The sequence below is a fragment of the Camelus dromedarius genome, chromosome 7 (genome assembly GCF_036321535.1).
Source record: "Camelus dromedarius isolate mCamDro1 chromosome 7, mCamDro1.pat, whole genome shotgun sequence".
NCBI lineage: Eukaryota > Metazoa > Chordata > Mammalia > Artiodactyla > Camelidae > Camelus > Camelus dromedarius.
The window spans coordinates 83,454,987-83,474,191 of NC_087442.1; the positions used below are offsets into that span (position 1 = coordinate 83,454,987).

The 19,205-nt window shown below is 56.1% G+C and overlaps 2 protein-coding genes across 13 annotated transcripts in view; one reads left to right on the forward strand and one right to left on the reverse strand.

Moving 5' to 3' along the window:
* The first annotated feature begins 3,152 nt into the window (after positions 1-3,152).
* Positions 3,153-13,482, forward strand: YKT6 (YKT6 v-SNARE homolog). Of its 2 annotated transcripts, XM_031454600.2 has the most exons (8): positions 3,301-3,508; positions 5,745-5,827; positions 6,973-7,073; positions 8,067-8,171; positions 8,461-8,526; positions 10,812-10,913; positions 11,140-11,249; positions 11,738-13,482. In XM_031454600.2, exons 1-8 carry the CDS (start codon positions 3,405-3,407, stop codon positions 11,976-11,978), a joined length of 912 nt encoding a protein of 303 aa, XP_031310460.1. In that variant the 5' UTR covers positions 3,301-3,404; the 3' UTR covers positions 11,979-13,482. The 2 variants fall into 2 exon arrangements, with proteins under 2 accessions (XP_010982302.1, XP_031310460.1); XM_010984000.3 differs by lacking the exon at positions 11,140-11,249 and having other exon boundaries at positions 3,153-3,508.
* Positions 13,483-15,823: 2,341 nt separating this feature from the next.
* The window catches only part of CAMK2B (calcium/calmodulin dependent protein kinase II beta), an 89,332-nt gene continuing 85,950 nt past the window's right edge, over positions 15,824-19,205 (reverse strand). For all 11 annotated transcript variants that reach the window (XM_064487733.1, XM_064487734.1, XM_064487736.1 and 8 more), the window contains 4 exons: positions 18,631-18,706; positions 18,409-18,503; positions 17,907-18,141; positions 15,824-17,696 (listed from right to left, as the gene is read on the reverse strand). In XM_064487733.1, coding sequence (XP_064343803.1) covers positions 17,909-18,141; positions 18,409-18,503; positions 18,631-18,706 — 404 coding nt within the window. In that variant the 3' untranslated portion in view covers positions 15,824-17,696; positions 17,907-17,908. The remainder of the gene's footprint in view (positions 17,697-17,906; positions 18,142-18,408; positions 18,504-18,630; positions 18,707-19,205) is intronic.

Below are 19,205 nucleotides of genomic sequence, written 5' to 3' on the forward strand. Positions count from 1 at the left end.
TCGAAGCAGCGGATTTAGGGGGTGACGTTCTGAACTCCTGCAGAGGCCTGACTGCATCAATGGCCCCTTACAAGTCCCCTTTCCTGGGTGGGTCGTGGAGGCTAGAGTTAGACTTACTGTGAAAACAACCCTGCTGCCCGGGCCTTGGCTGAACGACAAGGGGGTATGGGGACTGAGGCGCTGCATGGCTGGGTTCCCCCTGGACTGGGCCTCCTGGGGTGTATCCCTTGGCTGGCTTTTATGCGGCTGCACAGAGGGTTCCGCTGTTGCAACCAAATTGAGTGCCTTTTGTGGGCTGAACAAAGCCTCGAAGGAGGGAGGCTGACTGCCTTGCACAGCGAGGTGAACTGAGGGGACCGGGGCCGTTTGTCACAGGCAGCCTTGCTCCGGTTCTGTCCGCAGAGGGGCTTGCCCTCCAGTGTCCAGCACACGACGGGGAGCCTGGACCCCAGAGAGCTGTGCCTCCCCTGTGTCTGCGGATGCTGCAGACAGAGCCTCAGTGCCCCTTCCATGCAATCTGTTCTATCCCCATAATTTCAGACTCCCAGAACAGCTGCAAGAACAGCACAGTGAACTCCTGGCTACCCTTGATCCTGACTCTAAATCTACCATATTTGCAGAGGGTGCAGGAGGGTATAACTCAATGGTAGAGCGCATGCTTAGCATGCACCAGGTCCTGGGTTCAATCCCCAGTGCCTTCATTAAAAAAATAATTCATAAATAAAACTAATTACTCCCCCTCCCAAAATTTTTTTAAAAATTTAAGAGAATACTATATTTGCTTTACTCTCCATATATATTATAGATAGATCTGAACCCTTTGGGAGCATCTTGCAGACAGGATGTCCCTCTACCCCTGAGTCCTTGCATGTATTTACCTAAAAACAAAGACTTCTCTTATGTAACCACAACACCATGCTCAAAATTAAGAAATTAACACAGACACAATACTATTCTGCAATCTACAGACCGCCCTCAGATTTCAGATTTCAGCCTACTGTCAAATCTCCGCTTCCCACAGCCTGCAGGATGCCTCTAACTTACCACAATCTCTCTTCCTTTTGGTCGTGAATGATAACAACACACATTATCATCATTGTTCTTATTTAGTAACATGTACTATGACTAGAGCTTGGAATATAATGTCTTATCATTCCCAGCAACATGCGTATGGGAAAGGGCATTCTTCCAGTTTTACAGATGGAAGAGAAAGAGAGACTCAGAGAGGTTAATGGTTTGTTCACATTTGCGGTTTTGTGGTTTGTGGCACTGCTGGGACTGAAGCCAAGTTGGGGGATAGCTGGGGTGAGGAAGTGGAAGGTGGGTCTTGCTTTTCAGGAAGATGGATGAGCGTGGAGAGTTTGTAACCACAGAGGCTGAGCAAGGCTTCCTGGGGTGATGGAGGCTGAGCAAGGCCAGAGAGGAAGGAGGGAGCTGCTAAGAGTGCAGCTGGGCTGTGAGAGAGTGTTTGTCCCACGTTTTGGTGTTGACATGTGCCTTCGACTAGCAATTTCCTTGACCTGCATCTCAGTTTCTAGTCTGTATGGTGTTAGTAATATCTTCGTCTGTTTTTGTGAGGATTAAATAAAGTAGCATATGAAAAGGGCTTAATGTAAGGGAAACTTCAGGACGGCTACTCCTATGTGGCATGTGAATACATTTAAATCTATTCCAACCAAGCACTGTCCTGGTTCCTCCTTTAGTGGCAAAGGGAAAGGGGCTCTGAGCATTTTCTTCAGAAATGGCTCTCACCTTCCCCCTATAGGGCAACTGTGTCAGTGCAGTCAAGATGGAGCTGCACTGACAGCTCCCCCACCATGCAGTCTTCCTGTGACCCAGCCTGGCAGGCAAGTGTGCCCACATCTGTAGGAAGCTGGCCTGGCGTTGGCCAAACTCTGTCCTTGAGGTTTAGCACCAAAACGGAGGGGATGTGGAACAGCCCTTTCCACCCTCTGCACTTGGAAATACCCAGGGTTGGTGAGGAAGGTGCTGAGTTAAAGGGCACGTGGTGGGAAATTCCTTTTGCCACAGGAATATTTAGACCAACAGTTCTATAATCCACTGCTCCCCGGGGTGCATCTGGCAATGTCCAGAGACATTCTGGGGTTGCCAAATGGTGGGTGGGGTGCTCCTAACATGTAGTGGGTACAAAGCCTGAGATGCTACCTACAGTACACAACAAAGAATTATTCAATCCCAAATATCAATAGTGCCCTGGTTGAGTCATCCTGATTTAGAGTAATGTTTATAGTGATGCTGTTGATTTTTCAAATATGCCATCTTTTCCCCATTATCTCAGATCTGGCTGCTTCTAGCATGACGGTTGTCTAAGCTTACTGCCAACTTCCAAAGACCAAGGTCCTTTTATGCATGTGAGTCCTGCACACGCATGCTGTGTGTGCTTTCTGATTACATACCATTAATTAAACGAGAAGGGCCCAGGAGGTGGTACCCTTAGGGAATTGAGCCTCCTTCATCCCCATCCATTGAAAAAGTATTATTTCGGTATCTCAAGTAAAATGAGGTTTACCGACTCACTGTACACCAAGCTGCTCCCTCAGTGTGGAGCTGACCTTCTGCCCCTTTTGAGGTGAAGTGGCTCCGCCACTCTGAGGTCAGCAGTTTGCTCCACAATCAGTGGTTAGTCAGACCACTGACCAAACAAAACAAAATCAGTGGTTAGTTTCACAGGTGGTGGGCAGGCCCAGGACCGTCACCCCCGCAAGCTTGTGCTGACGAGTCCTGTGTGACCAGGGATTTGCTCCAACATGGGTAGGAGGAAGGCGTGGGAAGGGCGTGAAACAAACTGATCATCTGAAAATAAGAAGCATGTCTTCACCTCCAGGCAGGAGCCTCTAAAAGAAAAGGTCCCTGCCCTTCATTCAAAAGGAGATCTGGAGGGGGGAAAAAAAAAAAGGATCTGATTTACAAAACACTTTCCGGAAAGGCAGTTAGCCCATAAATCAAAGTCCCTCGTGTAGTAGCACTGGCGTGTGGGTGCTGCTCTGGGACTCACTGCTTGGAGGGAGGACGCCGCCGGGGGACTCAAGGCCGCCCGAGAGGACGCAGGACCGCCAGGAAGAAAGGGAGAGCGACGGCGCGGGGAGGTTAAGGACTGCGGTGGGTGGGACCAGGATGGTCTAAAAACGCGCACGCGCAGCACCCTGCCCCACCCCTCTCTCGTGTTTCCGGCCTCTCCATTCTGCATCCGGGGCACGAAAACCGTCTCCGTTGGGCCTCGGGCGGCGTCCCCAGACCGGAACCGGAAGTGGACCCCGAGCCAGGAGGAGGAAGCCGGCTGCCAACCCGTCAGCAGCCGGCGGCGGTCGCGAGGGGCGGTGCCGCCGTGCTGCCTGCGAGCCGGTCCCGCGGCGGGCGGGTGGCCGGCCCCACGGCGCGGCGCCATGAAGCTGTACAGCCTCAGCGTCCTCTACAAAGGCGATCCCAAGGTGGTGCTGCTCAAAGCCGCGTACGACGTGTCCTCCTTCAGCTTCTTCCAGAGGTCCAGGTGAGCTGGCTCCGGCGGGCGGGGTCCGGGTTGGAGACGGCCCTGGAATCCAGGGAGGTCCGGGGCTCGGCCTCCCGCAGTGGGGCCCGGTGGTGGCCTCTTCCTCGGCCTGCGGACTGTGCCTCTGAGAAATCATCCCCCTTTCGATCGCAGAGAGCCTTGTACCATTCTAGAACATACTTCAGTAATCACTTTTTCCAGATTTCTGTCGTATAAAATTATAAGGAGACTTTGAAAAAGTGCGGACTCCCCAGGTTCACACCCAGACATTCTAAACTAGTGGGTTGAAGCCCAGAAATCTATGTTTTAAACCAGGAACTCCCACTCGGTGGTTCTGACCCAGGAAGCTTAAGAGCCACGTTTATAGTATCTGGTGGGACTTTTCAACAAATCAGTGTAAGAGATACTGGTATACTCTCCCATTTTGTGGATGGAGTCACTGAGGCCCCAAGAGATAGCAAATCAACCAGGACTCAAACCCAAATTGTATGCTCTTTATGGCTGGGTTCTAGTGGTGCAAAAAGGTTCCACACTGAAGACTGGGAAGGAAGCATGGGATTTATAGGGCTTACCGGCTCTAAACATTTATGAGGTACTTTCATGCAATAGGTGTGTATTAGAAGTACCACAGACCCTTCCAACCTGTTCGTGAGAGGGGTGGGAGTGACTCGGGCACAAAAGGAGAAGGACCCTACAGAGTCAGTGTCTGTGGTCACCCAGCCTCCAAGTTGTGGAATCTGCCATCTGGATCCTGTTGTTACTGCTTCAGTGTGGTTGTTTTGTTCTTGATGAGAGTGGCTTGCTGGTAGCATCTCAAAACATTTCTCTTGTTATTTTGTTGAAACTTTCTGCTGCTTTTGGGTCCTTCTTGGTACTTAGCTTTCTTTACCATGACCTCTGTTCTGTGTCGCTGCTTTTCTGTGATGGAACTTTTGGTACTTGGCTAACTCTGATTCTTTTTCTTTCTTCTTTTTCCCCTGCCTGTGTATACCGAAGATCCTCAGAGATTTCACTGTAGGACTTCCACCTCACTGCTTTGCGATCCCCATATGAGTTTCAGATGACTAACACAACAGCAATACTATAGGGACATCTCTACCAGCGTCTCTTAACACATATTCCAGCTGAGCGCATTTTTTTTCTCATAAATCCTTCTCGCTTCCATCTAGTCTTACTGCAAAGATTTCCTTATTTTCTCTAAGGGATTATTTGGATTGTGTCACTCTTTCAAGATAATAGTAGCAAATAATACTGTGTGCCAGACATTGTGCCAAGTGCTCATTGAATCATCAGAGCAAATCTTGAGTTTGACAGATGAAGCAAGGTACAGTAAGTACCTTGTCTGAGGTCGCACGTCTCGTAAGTGGCGGACCCCAGCCAGGCAAGTCCACTCCCGAGTCGGGGGCCTTCACACTTCTGTATGGCTCTCAGTGCAGTTTCAGAAGTGTGCAGATCTGCTGGAGCCAACCATGGACTCCATGAGTCAAGACCTTGCTCTGATGGCCCTTTATGTGGCATTTTCAGTCGGAGGCTTCTTATTAACTCTGGTTCCTCCGGCTGGACTGCTGTCACCTGTGACTGTTCCATTCCAGCCACATCTCTTTGTTGGGCCCATGAACCTCCTCTTCCCTTTCAACCTCTTGTGCAAGCCTTTTCCCATCTCATTGTCTTGGCTGAGCTCTTGCCCTCCATTCCTTGCAGAGTGCCCTGGGCTGGTACCATGGGTTTGCCCCAGCTGAGCTGAGGCCATGTTCTCCACCAGAGCCAGCGCTCACTGCGGACGTGTGTCACATTGCAGTGTTCGGCGTGTGGCACTGCCATGACTGAGTGGGCCTCTGCTGAACAATTTCTGCCACTTGTGTTTTGCCATCACAGTTTTGTCCTGCTTGGAAGTTAGTGGAGTCTTGGGGACAGGAGCTGGCTTCTGCTTCTCCCGTGTCCCGAATCATACTCAGACCAAAATGTTAAATTGACTATAGCCTGTAGAAAATTCCCTGGAAATCTGCAAGTGGGTTGTTTGGGTGAGCTCGGTTGCAAACATGTGATTTGAATGGTTGTGATGATGAATAATTACCCGTATTTGCATTATGTACAGAGGCTTTATTGTTGGTAAGGTGGGGAGGGAAAGGAATGAAACCAAGAAGCAACGTCTCCTTAGTGTATTAGCTCAGAGGTCACTTTCCATTGTGCTGGCGACACGGTGACAGGAACAGGTAATATGTGTTGTGTTTCTTAGTGTTCAGGAATTCATGACCTTCACAAGTCAACTGATCGTGGAACGCTCGGCGAAAGGCAGCAGAGCTTCTGTCAAAGAACAAGGTAAGAGGACCCTCCCCCTCGTGAGTGCCTGCTGGTCCCGCGGCCACACCTCAGGCAGCTGGGAGCTCTGAGCAGGAGCTGTCACCTCCTGATGGAGAGGGCTACCAGTACCCAACTCCTCACTTCTCTCTTCCCTCCTCCTTTTCCTGTTACGCAAAATTCTGTGTGCACTGTTGACGTCTAAGTTGCTTGGTTAAAATCACCCCCGGAAGCTTGGACGCGCTTCAGATTAGGGTCCAACTGTCTTGGAGCAGTAAGCAGCCTGTCGTGATCTCCTCCTGGAGTCGCGGATATCTCAGAAAGGGATTTCCGGCCAGCCCTGTTGATATAGTGCTGTATTCTGTGCTCCTTGGATTTTTGCCCAGGAATCTAAAAACTCATTATTTTTTTCCTCTTGACCTTAATTTTTCCTTCTTCATAATTCAGGTTTCCTGGAAGAATTTTTACGTGCTTATTTTAGAGGCACTTGGTTAGCTGTGTCACCTCTGAATCCTTTCAAAGTGATGAAAATTAACCCCATAGATTGTGACTGTTTTGCAAAAGTACCTTTTCATAATCAGATGACTTCAGCACAGTCATACTTGAGACCCCAGCCAGGAGCGGCGAGCTTTTTTTTTTCTGGATGGGCCTTGTCGCTTCCTGCCTTCCCTGCCCTGTCCCCACAGGGCCCACCACAGAATGGAGCAGGCTAGGTTGCCGTGATAAGGAAACCTGAGGCCCCGCAAGGTGACTTCCTGAGTTGGGCCCCATCTTAACAGGGTTTTTAAAGGAAGTGGAGGCCACTTGGCTCGTCCAGGGTTCCGTCAGTTTGGGAACAGCGGAACCTCAGAGGCCACAGCTTCCCAAGGCACAGCCGAGCCTGATCTGGAGCTCAAGGATGGAACTTGGACGTGGCCCCGGGGTCGTGTTGCCTGGGATGTTTCTGCACCTTTGGTGCACCTGGCCATGCACGCTGGGCCTCAGAGCCGCTCCTCGTCCTGAAGCAGGTGTTGGGCCCCGCCGATGGCAGAGCTCCTGCAGGCACTGTCCTGCGTGCAGGGCCACTTCCCTGCCCCCTCTGAAGGCCCAGCACTGGTTAACACTTGCACTGATTTGGGAAGTGAGAAGTCTAAAGTCCTCGTGTCACCCCTCATGTGTCTCCTTAGAATATCTGTGCCATGTCTACGTGAGAAACGACAGTCTCGCAGGAGTGGTCGTTGCTGACAATGAGTATCCATCCCGCGTGGCTTTCTCCTTGCTGGAAAAGGTGAGTTTGCAGTTTGGCTGGGCGAGTGTGGACAGGGGCTGGGAGTGACTGTAGTGCCCCAGGAATTAAAAGGGATGAAACAGTGTGTCCGAAGTCAATCTGTTTTCACCTTTTTTCCTCGCCCTAAACCAAGAGGCAGTCTGGGAGCCTTCCCAGTTTCCCTCCCTGGCGCTCATCTCTGGCTTTCATCCCCCTAGTGTCCCTGGTGCCACCCCGACTCTCCTTGTCTGCCCCAAGTCACAGACTCTCTCCTGGACTGGGGCCCTCGGGTCAGCTCTGGCTGTACTTTCGTCCCCACCCCCACCCTGTGTCACGCCTCTGGCCGGTTCTTTTCCTGCCTCTGCCCTTGACAGTCATGACTTTCAGTTCCTTCTGAGCCACACTGGGCTCCACACTCTGCCCCGTGTTCCACCGCCCCCCTCCACTGGCCATCCCTGCACACACCAGACTCCTCCGCACCCCTGTGCTTGTGCTCACGGAGTCCCCCTGCTGGCCCGTCCTACAGTTACAGTCGCTCCTCTCCCCAGTGTGAGGAGGGCGCGGGCCTCTGCCTTCTTCAGCGTCTTTGTGTGGTGCTAATGATAAACTCCTCAAAGACATTGGCCTCGCATCCCCCATAGCACTCATGTGCTTATAAGCACGTGAAATCTGGTGGGTGCTTAAATCCAAAGGACCTAATTACCTTTTTGAAGAATTGTTTTGGAAAATTTAGAAGGCTAGGTATCCTTTTTCCTGGAAGTTCATCACCTGATAAAAGTGGAAGTCTGTAATTTAAAATTCTAATACTCTTATCATTCACCAGATGAGGTTCATATCAGGCTGGGCACGCTTGCTTTTTAATTCCCATAGTACTTACAAAGGAGGAACATGGACCTAGATTTTCCCCTTGCCATTAGCCAGCCTCCTCCCCCGTCCTCCCTGGGATCTGGAGGCCTGAGAGCCTCTTCTGGATGAGCCCAAGGGGGAACGTTGTTGAGCTCCCCTCTCTTGCAGGTACTAGACGACTTCTCCAAGCAGGTCGACAGGATAGACTGGCCAGTTGGATCCCCTGCTACCATCGAGTACACAGGCCTGGACACTCACCTCAGTAGATACCAGGTAGGGTGCGAAGACTGGCCCAGGCCGTGTGCAGCGGGAGAGCCAGCGGTCCTGATGGTTGTGGCTCTGGGCAACAGCCTTGAGGTTGAACGTCCCTTTGAAAATCGCAGGGATCCACATTGAGACCTGGAATCTGAGCGCCCAGGCAGGCTTTTGCTTCTCTGTCATGTGTTTAAACAGCCTGTGGTGTTTAAATTCTGAAGGTGTGTCTGGCTCACTTGGTTTTGAGCCCTGTTTCCAGGAAGCCGCTCCCATCCTGGCATTGTTTTTATTTTTGATTCTTTCCTAGAACCCCCGAGAAGCTGACCCCATGACCAAGGTGCAGGCTGAGCTAGATGAGACCAAAATCATCCTGGTAAGTAAGAAAGTGGGAGAGCAAGTCTGAAAACAGAGGGGCAGACAGATTTGCCAGCACTCAGGCACACACAGCCTGAACTGAATTGTAATTGAAGCGCTTTTTGGAAAGTGGTGACTGCCCCCCTCTCCCCATGCGTCAGAGGCCTCAAAGCCAGGCTCACTCAGGCAGCCCCAGTCTGTCCCTCCGGCCCCCGTCCCGGTTAATGGCAGCCACTGTCTGAGGTGGGAACCAGTGCGGCCCTCATTCCCTGTTCTGGCTCCCTGTCTGGGCAGTTGCCAGGTTCCAGGGGTCTGAGTTCTGATGTTCTGCCTCCCCGCCCGGTGCCTGCTTGACTCACAGCCCGGCAGGTGCCTCTCTTCCAGGGTCTTGGTCTCACCCACTCTGACTAAATACAGGCCCAGAGTTGTCAGATAGGCCTGTTTTAGAGGAGCGGGATCCCTACGTTTTTACCTGAAATCCCTGGTTTGTAATTGCTGCTTCGGTTTTTTTTTTTTAATTGAAGTATAGTCAGTTACAGTGTGTCCATTTCTGGTGCACAGCGCGATGTTTCAGTCATGCATATACATACATATGTTTGTTTTCATATATTTTCACTATAGGTTACTACAAAATCCTGAATATAGTTCCCTGTGCCGTACAGAAGAAGTTGTGTATCTGTTTTGTATATAGTAGTTAATATTTGCAAATCTCGAATTTTTTTTTTAAACTGTGAGCTACTTTTGGCAGTCAGGCAGTCTAGGGCTTGGTCCCTGTGGCCTCTGCCTCTGCCCGGCCTCCTGGCTTCCCCCTACCTCCAGTCTGCCCACCAGACAGCAGCTGTTGATCTGTCAGTCTTCTCCTTGGAGCCACTCTCACATCAGCTCCAGGATAAAGTGCAGACTCCCTGACAAGGCCTCATGACCCCATGCCCCTTCGCACCCTTTCCTGCCTGGCTCCCACACAGGCGCCCCACGCTCAGGCCTCCCGAGCACTTGGAGGATGTGCCGGGCCCTTTCTGAATGTCACTGCTTTGTCACTACATGTTTACGTGAATCCCTGACGCATGGGGAGCTCCCAGGACTGGAAGCTTGTCCTTCTGTTTACAGCCCTGCTCACAGAACAACGCCTGGCTTGGGGTTAGGGCTTAAAAACCAATGCCCAGCAATTAGTGGACACTGAAGTGGGTGGACATTAAGCCCAGAAAAACCCTGCCCTGAATATAAAACTCCTACCAACCGTGGCTCCACTTCCTTGCACGTCAGCATCTCCTGGGGTTGGACTCGGGTCTGGGCCGGGACCCAGGCAGCTGCGTCCTATGAAGAGCACTTCCAGGGCTCCAAGCCTGCCTTCTGAACCATGCTTCCAGTAGTGTTTGGGGGCTTTGGAACAAAAGTTAGATGCGAAAGTTTTCAGGCATCTCTCTGTCGTTCCTACTGTGTTTCTCCACATTTTCTAATAAGCTTTGGGCAGCCCAGAGCCAGGGACCCCCACTCTCTGTCTTTCCTTCTCTCCCCACTGCAGAGAGCAGATCGGTCCTGGTCACCCAGTCCCAGTCTGGCTGCAGTGGTAAAATCTGGATTACTGGTCGTGCTTCCTTTTAGCCCATTTGCACCTTAATCCAGTTAACGTTTTATGGTGGGAACCTGAGCTGCGCAGCTGTGTGTAGTGATAAAGGACACTTTTGCTCCTTCCTCATTCTGTGTCATCTCACCTGTGCATACCTAGCTTCGTGCCACTTGCTCTGAAGGGGCCTCTGAGGGCTTGCGGCGCTGTGGCAGTGGCCGTCTGGGGTGGAAACGAGCTGGCCACTTCCTGATGGCCCTGGCAGCGGGGCTGGGAGCTCTGCTGGGGGCCTCCATCCCTTCACCCGTTCGGGAAGGGGTCTGTCTACATTCCTAAGTGCTGAGATGCTCTCACAGAGTTGTTAGTAATGGCTCTTAAACACAGTTGCCTCGGAGGGAGGCAGGAAGCAGTCTGCCCGGTAGGCGTGTGTGTGCATAAACACAGGTGTCATAAGTACCACTCATCCCCTCGTAGCGTGTGGTTATCTAAGCCTGTGCTGCAGAGGGTTTTTGGGGAAGTGCTCTATGTCCCAGTCAGGACCTAGATTCTCCAGGGAGGTCACTAGGTCCTGTTTCCTCCATGGGTCTGGGAACACTGTGTCTGGATGCTCGTGGGGTGGGGGGGAGCCCAAAGGAGGTGCTTTCCTATGACTGAACTTTATGGGCGGGGGGGGGGGGGCTGGTGTCAACTCACTTTGTGAACTGAGCAGAGCGTTCTTTTCTGTTTTTCCTTCTGTCCAGCACAACACCATGGAGTCTTTATTAGAACGAGGCGAGAAGCTGGATGATCTGGTGTCCAAATCTGAAGTGCTGGGAATTCAGTCTAAAGCCTTTTATAAGACGGTGAGTACGGCCCGGCCGCTCCCGGGCACCCCTTCCGCGAGCAGTGGCCGAGCACTCCCACTAAGTGAGCCTTCCTCGGGATGCTCAGTGACGAGCGGTGACGGCCGAGGGGGGTTACAGAGGCCTTGCTCCCCGCTGCGTGCAGGCCGCTCCCCAGGGAGGGCAGGCGGTGGAGTCGGGTTCTGTCCCAGGGGCTCACCCTCGTCCTCGTCCCTGCTGTCTGCAGAGCAGGTACACAGCCTTCCCAGAGAGGTTCTCACACTCCCAGATGGAGTATTTCACTGAACAGTGGGCGCGCCGCGTGTACCAGGTCCATCCACACGCGTTTGCTTTCAGGTGTGCCTTGGCGGGAGCTGGCCAATGGGGTTGGGGTGTCTGTGAACAGGAAGCGAGAGGGAAGGTAACGAGCCACCCAAACCAAGTGGGGACCTTTCTGAAGACATGCTCAGCAAAAAACACTCTCCGCGGGGCCAGATGGCGTCGCGGGGAGACAGGGCTGCGGCAGAGGAGGAGAGTCAGCTGACTTGACTTTCATTATTGGTTTCTCTGTACTTGGCTTAACGGTGGGAGGCTGGCTTCCCCACTGATAGCATTAGGGGCAGACAAAATGACCTTGGGGCTGTGGGCTGCTTCTGGACAGCTTCCCTCCAGGCGTTGAGGACGGGCCAGTTACTTCTCTCTGTCCTTGGTGGTTCCAGGGCCTCTGTCCGACTCAGTGGTCTGGTTCCCAGGGCCCCCGCTTAAGCCGCCTGATCCCTGAGGGGGTCGCGGTGCCGTGCGTGCCGAGGTCCTCCTCTTCAGCTCCCCTTTGTCTCTTTTTCAAGGCCCGGAAGCAAAACTCGTGCTGTGCAATCATGTGATGGCAGCCGGCGGAAGCCCCTGCGCTGGAGCGTCACCGTCATTCACGTCAGCAGTGCAGCCCCCAGGAAGCGGAGCTGCCGGGGGACGACCCGGATGGGGACAGACGCTCAATTTTCACCTTGGAGCTCCAGGGAGGAGCCGAAGGGTGGTGGAAGGGACCTGGGGGTGGGGAACGTTCAAATTCACATGTCTAGTAATTTTTGAAAAGATGATCTGAGGCCCCCAAAGGTGTACAAAAGGCCGCCATAAAGCTCAGTGACTCCAGTAGCTGGTGCAGGGCTCGTTTCTAACCCCCTGAGAAGGACGCAGGCCCCTGACGTGGTGCCCCCGGGGGGTCAGAGCCGGCCCTTTATCTTCAGTACGCCTTTGGGTTTTACTTGTCCATTAACTGTATTAACACTGCAGTGGCAGGGGAGGGTGGGTGCTGATCACAGAGCTGGGGCGGGGAAGCTGGGACTTGGTTCTCTTGGGGAAAAGCCGCTGCGGGGGGCGGGGGGTGGTGTGCGCACGCACAGTGGAAGGAGACAGTCACCCGGCTTCACAGACGCTGAGACCTGGTTTGCATTTCGGCTGAGGTTGACTTCTGCAGTGCCCATCCGCCAAGTGCCACTAAGAAGCCTTGAAGTAGGGGAGGGGGCGCCCGCCCTGACTCGCGGTTTGGCTTTGAGCTCTTGGATCACAGCAGCACGTGCTGTAGTCTCTCACGAACGGTTTTCACTGGCCTCTCTGGTGACAGGACTGTCTGGACAACCGCCAGGGACCTTCATGTCTTAGCAAGTGGCCTTTCCTGTGGCCACCATCCCTGGGGGCCAGGAGAAGGTGCCAGCCAGCCCAGGGGTTCGCCACAACCCACCTGTGGACTGAGCCAGCCTCGACCCCCCAGCAGAAGCATTGCTGGGCCCCCGAGCAGTGCAAGGCCGGCAGCCCTGGGGCCCAGCCGTGAAGGCAGGCACGTTAGAGCCACCCAGACGATGGCCTGGGAGGTTCTGGGCCAACCTGGTCCCTCAGGCCCCGCTGCCATGTTCGAACTGCATCGTGGCCTGCAGTGCTTCCTGAGGACACAAGCTCAAGATGTGCCCTTGGAGCCCAGTCCCCAGGGAAGGCCCTGCTGGGGTGGTGCCAACCAGTGTGGGCTCGTCCTTGGCTGTCCTTCTCTGAGCGCCCTGTCCTTGCCTTACCGGGGAGGTCCCGCTGCCTTGACAGGGAGTGCCAGTGGCCCTGAATTCCCTTGCTTGGGTCAGGTGGGAACCACATGGCTTCCAAGGACCTCATCCCTAAGAGGTTAGCCTGCCGACTGCCCTTCTGTGGGCACTGTCCCAGCCAGAGGACCTCGGCCTACCCCTAAGGTAGCCTGCCCACATGACTTCATTATGCCATGGACGTCCCTGGAAACTGCAGCCCTGGCCTGCTCGCTGGTGTCTGATGTGGCCGTGACTTCCCCTTAGGAACGGTTGGATATTGTCTGACTTCCCTCGCACTGGGGAGGGACTGGGGGTGGAGGGTGTGGATTTGGGGGAGGAGGGCGGCAAGGGTGGGTGGGAGTGGCCCAGACCCCGTGTCCAGCATTTGTCCAGCATTTCCCCAGCTCCTGTTGTTCTAATGTTAAATCATCTGGCAAAGAGTGTATTTTAATAACCGTCACCTAACTTCTCTGTGTTCAGTCTGTGAAGTTCCTGTCTGGATAAAATTGTCTTTTGAAATTCCGAAATCGTCCTGTGCTTTGTTTGAGCCACAGGGACCCCTTCCTCGGGGGCCCTGCGCCTCCGAGCTGTGCACCTGCAGGGTGTGGGGACCACCAAGATCCGGGCAGTTCCTGTCCGAGGGAGGCAGCGTGTACCTTGGCCCTCCCGTCCCCCCCACTCCCATGTGCGCCAGGCCAGAGCTGTGACCTCCTCTCAGGTCTTCCTAGCAGGAGCCCGGTGACAGAGCCCCAGAGTAGAAAGAAACCCTGCCGTCTGAATCCTGTGACCCAGTCGTCACTACAGCCAGGAAGCCCACCCAGAAAGCTACCTCACAGCCGCAGAGCCGGGGCCACACAGGTGGAAGCTGGGGCAGCGTCCTGTGCTCCTCGGATCCTTGCAGGCCAGGGAGGCTGAGTCTGGTCCTAGTTCAGGAAACGAGCCTGGCGGCTGGTCACTGGAGGGTCTGCAAACACCGCTCAGCCTGTTTCATTGCCGCCTGGGACCTTGTTTTCAGCCTTAACCATGGCCCTTGGCATCCGAAGCAGTGTGGGATTTCTGGCTTTTCCTGCTCAGAGGACCGCCCAGGGCAAGGGGTCCACTGAGGGCCCAGGGAGCTTTGCCCAAAGCAGGTGCTGTTTAAAAGAGACAATGGGAAGTCCCCCTCCCTGACCTCTGCCTGCCGTGCCTGGCCTTGCTGGGGCTTTTGCGAGTGCTGGCCCACTTCGGGGTTCAGGATCCACAGTAGGGGCAGGGCAGGGCGGTGGCGGGTGCCCAGAGGGAGGCTTGGCCTGGAAAGGCTCCTCCGATTACAGCTGATAGGTGAGTGAAGCTCTAGATACCGCGGCGGCGACAGTCTCTCCACTTGCGGGCTCTGTCCTAGATTCTCTGCGCTGGCCTGGCTCTCAGATCCGCCGCAGTGTTCCCCAACACAGCCCTCCCTCCTGCCCGCACACCTGAGAGCCCCTGCCAGGTGACCCCGCAAGAAGCTGGTGTCGAGGGCCTCCTGGCCCATCTGAAAGTGTCTGCAACCAGATTCTGAGGCTGGAGGCCAAGGCTGTCCCACCCTAGCGGACAGGACCGAGCAGGCCCCAGGCCACACCCATCTCACCAGAAGTCACTTGGACCCACGGAGTGGGTGTGTTTGGTGTATAGGATTATTTTGAAGCCCATATTTCTGTCCTAAGCAAGCCCAAGGTGTAAGGTACAGACAGGCAGCAGGAGGACCTGGGGACCAGGTGCGGAGGGGAGGCCGCCCATCTCCACATGCGGGTGCCTCTGGGGTACAGGCAGGGCTGCCCAGGGCCTGCCCGGGAGGGAGAAGGCCCAGAGGCCTGTGGAAGGGCCAGCAGAGCACAGGCAGGCCACGGCAGCTCTCACCTGGCTGGGCCTCGGTGCGCGTGGCATGAGGGCAGGTGTCCGAAGAGCCAGGCAGCCATGCATCTTGTGCTCAGGCCGCTCTGTGGTCATGCAGCCATATGGTCAGGTGGTCAAACAGCCATGGGGCCAGGCGGCCAGGCTGCTATGTGGTCAGGCAGCCATGAGGCCAGCACCAACTCAGCCGGCACAGGCCGAGGGTCAGCGTCCCCGAGGGAGGCCCAGCAGGCTTTGTGTCCCCGAGCTGTAGGGGTGCAGTGGGCAGCTGGGTGACGTGTCCCTCTGTGCTGGGGCCAGGCTGCAGAGGGAAGACCTGGCGGGGAGCGCCTGGCTGTGCCCACCCTGGGCCCTCGCTCCCTCCCTCCTTCCAATCTGGGGCTGTCTGGGAGCCTCTGTACCTGGCACCCCACTGTCCCCTAGATCTCTGCTCTGGGCTTCTGTTGTGGGGGCCTCCGTTGTCACCTTCAGTGTCATCTTTGCATCCCAGTAGCCACCACTCTTCTGCTCCTGTCGGCGTCTGAAATCCATGCTGGCCTGTGTACCGTCTACCCAACCCAGCGTGCAGGCCCAAAGGAGCAGTGGAGGGGTGGCTGTGGGCACCATGTGTCCCAAGCATCTGCGGCCAGTGCAGCACGCACGGAGAGCGGCTGGGTGGAGGGATAGACTCGACAGGGCAGCGGGGCTGGGTCCTGGGGCTCTTCCCACATAGACCAGTCCTCAGAAGCCACTAGGGTGACTGGAGAGGTTGGGGGTCATTTTGGTTCTGGTGCCCAAGGCCAACAGAGGACTCGGGGGGGATCAGAGGTGGGGGTGGAGACACCTGGCGGGGCTATGATCTGCAGCAGCACAGAGGGGCCCCACCTGGGCCTGCTGTCCACCCTAGATGGGCTGCGGAAAGTCTGACCCGGGGCTCCTGCAGCCTGGGCCAACCCAGGGCCCACACAGTGGAGGGTCAGCAGGGTCCTGGCACAGAGCACCCAGATGCACCTGAGGGAGTGTGTCCTGTTTTTCTTTTATTTGCAGTTTCCCGAGACAGAACAAAATAATAATTTTGTACACTTACAAGGCTCAGAAAGAAAAGACAACGAAACTCAGCAAAAAGAGAGAAGAGGAAAGGCCGGCCAGCACCGCGGGCAGCCAACCCTCTGCAGGGCGGGCCGGCCAACGCCACCACACCGCGGACATCTAGCTAGAAGAGCAGGTGTGGCTTGCTCATGACGGGTCATGCAAAAGAACTATCCCCCAGAAAGAAAAAAAATCCCCAAATTATCCCAGACAGGCAGCTCTGTGGAGATAACAGGTGAGTGGGAGAGGAGGGGAGGCGGCCCCAGGAGGTGAGGATGGCCGGGCCACACACTGTCCACGGCGAGCCCCGCCGCTGCCCGAGGCCGGGAGAGCCTGGCGGATGTTTACCCTGTGTCCATGGGTGGAGACAGCTGTCCTGAGCACAGCCGTGGACAGGCAGGTGAGGGTCCACTCTGAGTGTCTGTCCGTGGACAGTCCCCTTGGAGATCAGCATCCGGTGTCCTGTTCCCCACTCCGCGCCCCTCCCTTGGCTTGATGGTGGGGGAAGATAAAGAAAATCCTTGTCGAAAACAATGTGAATTGAAGAGGGCAGATACTGGGCAGGGGGTGTGGGTGCCACACCTCCGTGATCACGGCCCCTGACTGCCCTCCAACCCTAACCCAGTGGGCCAGGTCAGACCCACCCCCCATGCCCACCTAACCACCCTCAGCTCTCTCTGCTGCCATCTGACCACATAGCCAGTCCCAGAGGCTTGGTGCGTGCCCGCCAGCACATGGAGGAACCCCGAGGTGAGCTTAGCCCTTCTCCCCACACTGTGGGTCCCCGTCACACACTGCAGTCTCCAAGGGGCCTGGCAGGTGCGAGCCTGGCCCTGCCTCTCGCAGCCCAGGGCAGGCCTCCACTCCCTGCTGCTCTGGGCCCAAGCCCCCACAGCGTGGCCTCTGCAGCAAACACCTGCCTGGACCCTGCCTCAGCCCAGGGGCCCCAGCCACCTGCTCACCTCTGATCCCTCTCTCCTTCCTGCCTCACGACCTTGCCCAGAGCCCTGGGAGCCTGAGGCCCATATCCCCTTGGTGGCCACACAGGCAGGGGAAAGGCAGGCAGAGAGGAAGAGGTACCCGAACAGGTGTGCTCCCTTCCCCTGGTGCCCCCACGCCCCAGTACACCTCCCTGGCCCCGACAGAGCCAGAGCTGGAGCCCTGGGCCCACAGGGGCTTCTTGGATGGCTCAGCGTCCTCCCATAGGGGTGGCCCAGCCTCTGCTCTGCTCATCCGGGCCCGCACCCACGCCTTCTCGGGGAGGAGGGGAGGGAAGGGAAGCAGGAGGCAGGACCACCGTGATCAGGCCCCCTCGGGCCCCCCAGCCCCTCCCCAGATGACACCTGACACTCCTGACTGAGCCCTGTGCAGCACAGAGGATGCAGACACCTTCGGGGTGGGTGCCACCTAGCAAACACCATGTTCCTCGGGTGGCAGGTCCCTGCGGACAAGTTCACTGCCCCGGCCGGTCCCCAGCGGAGGCCAGGAGCAGACGGACACGTGGAGCTTGGGTGGGGAGCGGCCGGAAGGTTCAAAGCCCCACAAATGCCAGTGATTTTTACAGCTTTTTCCTTTGATTACTGTTTTTTTTTTTTCCATTTCATCCGACATCATTTTGTGTGTGTGTGGTTGTCGTTGTCATCTTGTTTTTTAAAAAGAAATCACATCTGGTCTTGGTTTTCTGCAGACACAGGCACCAGGGGAGGAACGAGGCAGACACAAACATGCGACAGGCAGGCCGTGCGCCCGAGGGCAGCTGGGCTCCAAACACCGAGTCTGTCCCGCGAAACCAGCTGCAGCTCTGAAACGGGGTGGGCGCGAGGGTGGGCTGGGGTCAGCTTCGGGGGCAGCCACTCTCCTAGGCTTTGTCGTCTGCAAGGTGGACCCCTGCAGGGCTGCTCGGTGGGCCCCGCGCCACCACGCCTCGAACACGAGGCTCCGCTCTGTGCCCGGGAGCCAGCCCTGCCGCAGTCCCCACCGCTCCCTGCCGCCTCCCCGCGCGGGCGCTCACCTTCACTGCAGCGGGGCCACGGGCGCGCCCGAGCAGTGGAAGTGCACGTTCTGCCACTTGCCGTCTCGGCGGTGCCACACGCGCGTCTCCTCGGACTGGCTGGTGCGGGGCCGGCCCTGCCCGTCGATGTACTGCGTGAGGCGGATGTAGGCGATGCATGCGGCGTCCTCACCGATGACGTGCACGTGCGGGTTCAGGATGGTCGTGTGGATCGGCTTGCTGTTCTTGGCGAGCACTGTGGGCGGGCAGGGGCTTGGCACTGTGCCCCCCACCAGGCCCCTCCACTGGCCCAGCGCTCCTGAGAGTGCCATCCTGGCTGCCCCCTCCCTGTCGCAGTGTGTCCGCACCCCCTCCCACCTCTCAAGTGGTTTGGGGGGAGCTCTGCCACAGGAGGTGGGGCACGGGCTGGCCAACCCTGGGCACAGACTTCCCAGGCCCCTGACCAGCCGGCCACCTCCAGGGATGGGTGCCGCCCTCCTCCCTGCCCCAGCCCCTCACTCACAGTTCTCAAAGTAGAATCTGTGGAAATCCATCCCTTCAACCAAGTTGCCCAGAGCTTCAGGCTCAAATGAAGTCAGGCCTGGGTCGCAGATTTTCCTGGGGGACAGATCCAAGTGAGGAAAGGCCCCTCAGAAGCTGCCCCTTCCATCCACCCCCTCCTGTAGGGTAGGTTCCCCTCTCCGACCCCGGCGGCCCCAGAACAGGCCCGGGCACCCCGACTCACGCGTAGGCCTCGAAGTCACCATTGTTGACAGCCTCGATGAGCTGCTCTGTGATCTTGATAATCTCCTGCTTCCGCGCTGCAGGGGGCCAGACATCCGCCCGGTGACCCGTGCACCACGCATCCCCGCAGCCCAGGAGGGGCCCCAGGCAGAGCACCCCACCCCCAGCCCCCACCCGCCTCTCCTCTCCTCTGCAGGAGGGACCCTGAGGCCCCGGATCCTGGCACCCAAAATGCCCAGCTCAGACTGCTCCCTGTGAGGCCGCAAATGGCTTCCACATTTCAGGGTCCAACAAGATTCTATTTCATCTGTCTGAAATGCAATGTTCCTGCATGACTAAGAAAGTCCATCCGTGGTACAAAATGTCTGGAAAATGCAGAAAGCGGAAGCAAAGCCGGTCACAACCACCCTGTACCAACCCCAGTCCCTCAGGCCACATCCCCTGGGCCCTGGGCAGCTGCAACACCGACCAGCTCTCCTGGCTCCTGCCCAGCTGGGCACTGCTCAAGGATTCCTTCACGCATCCAACAGCTCTCGGGGAAGGGGGAACGTCTACTGAGGGCCAGCTCACAAAGCA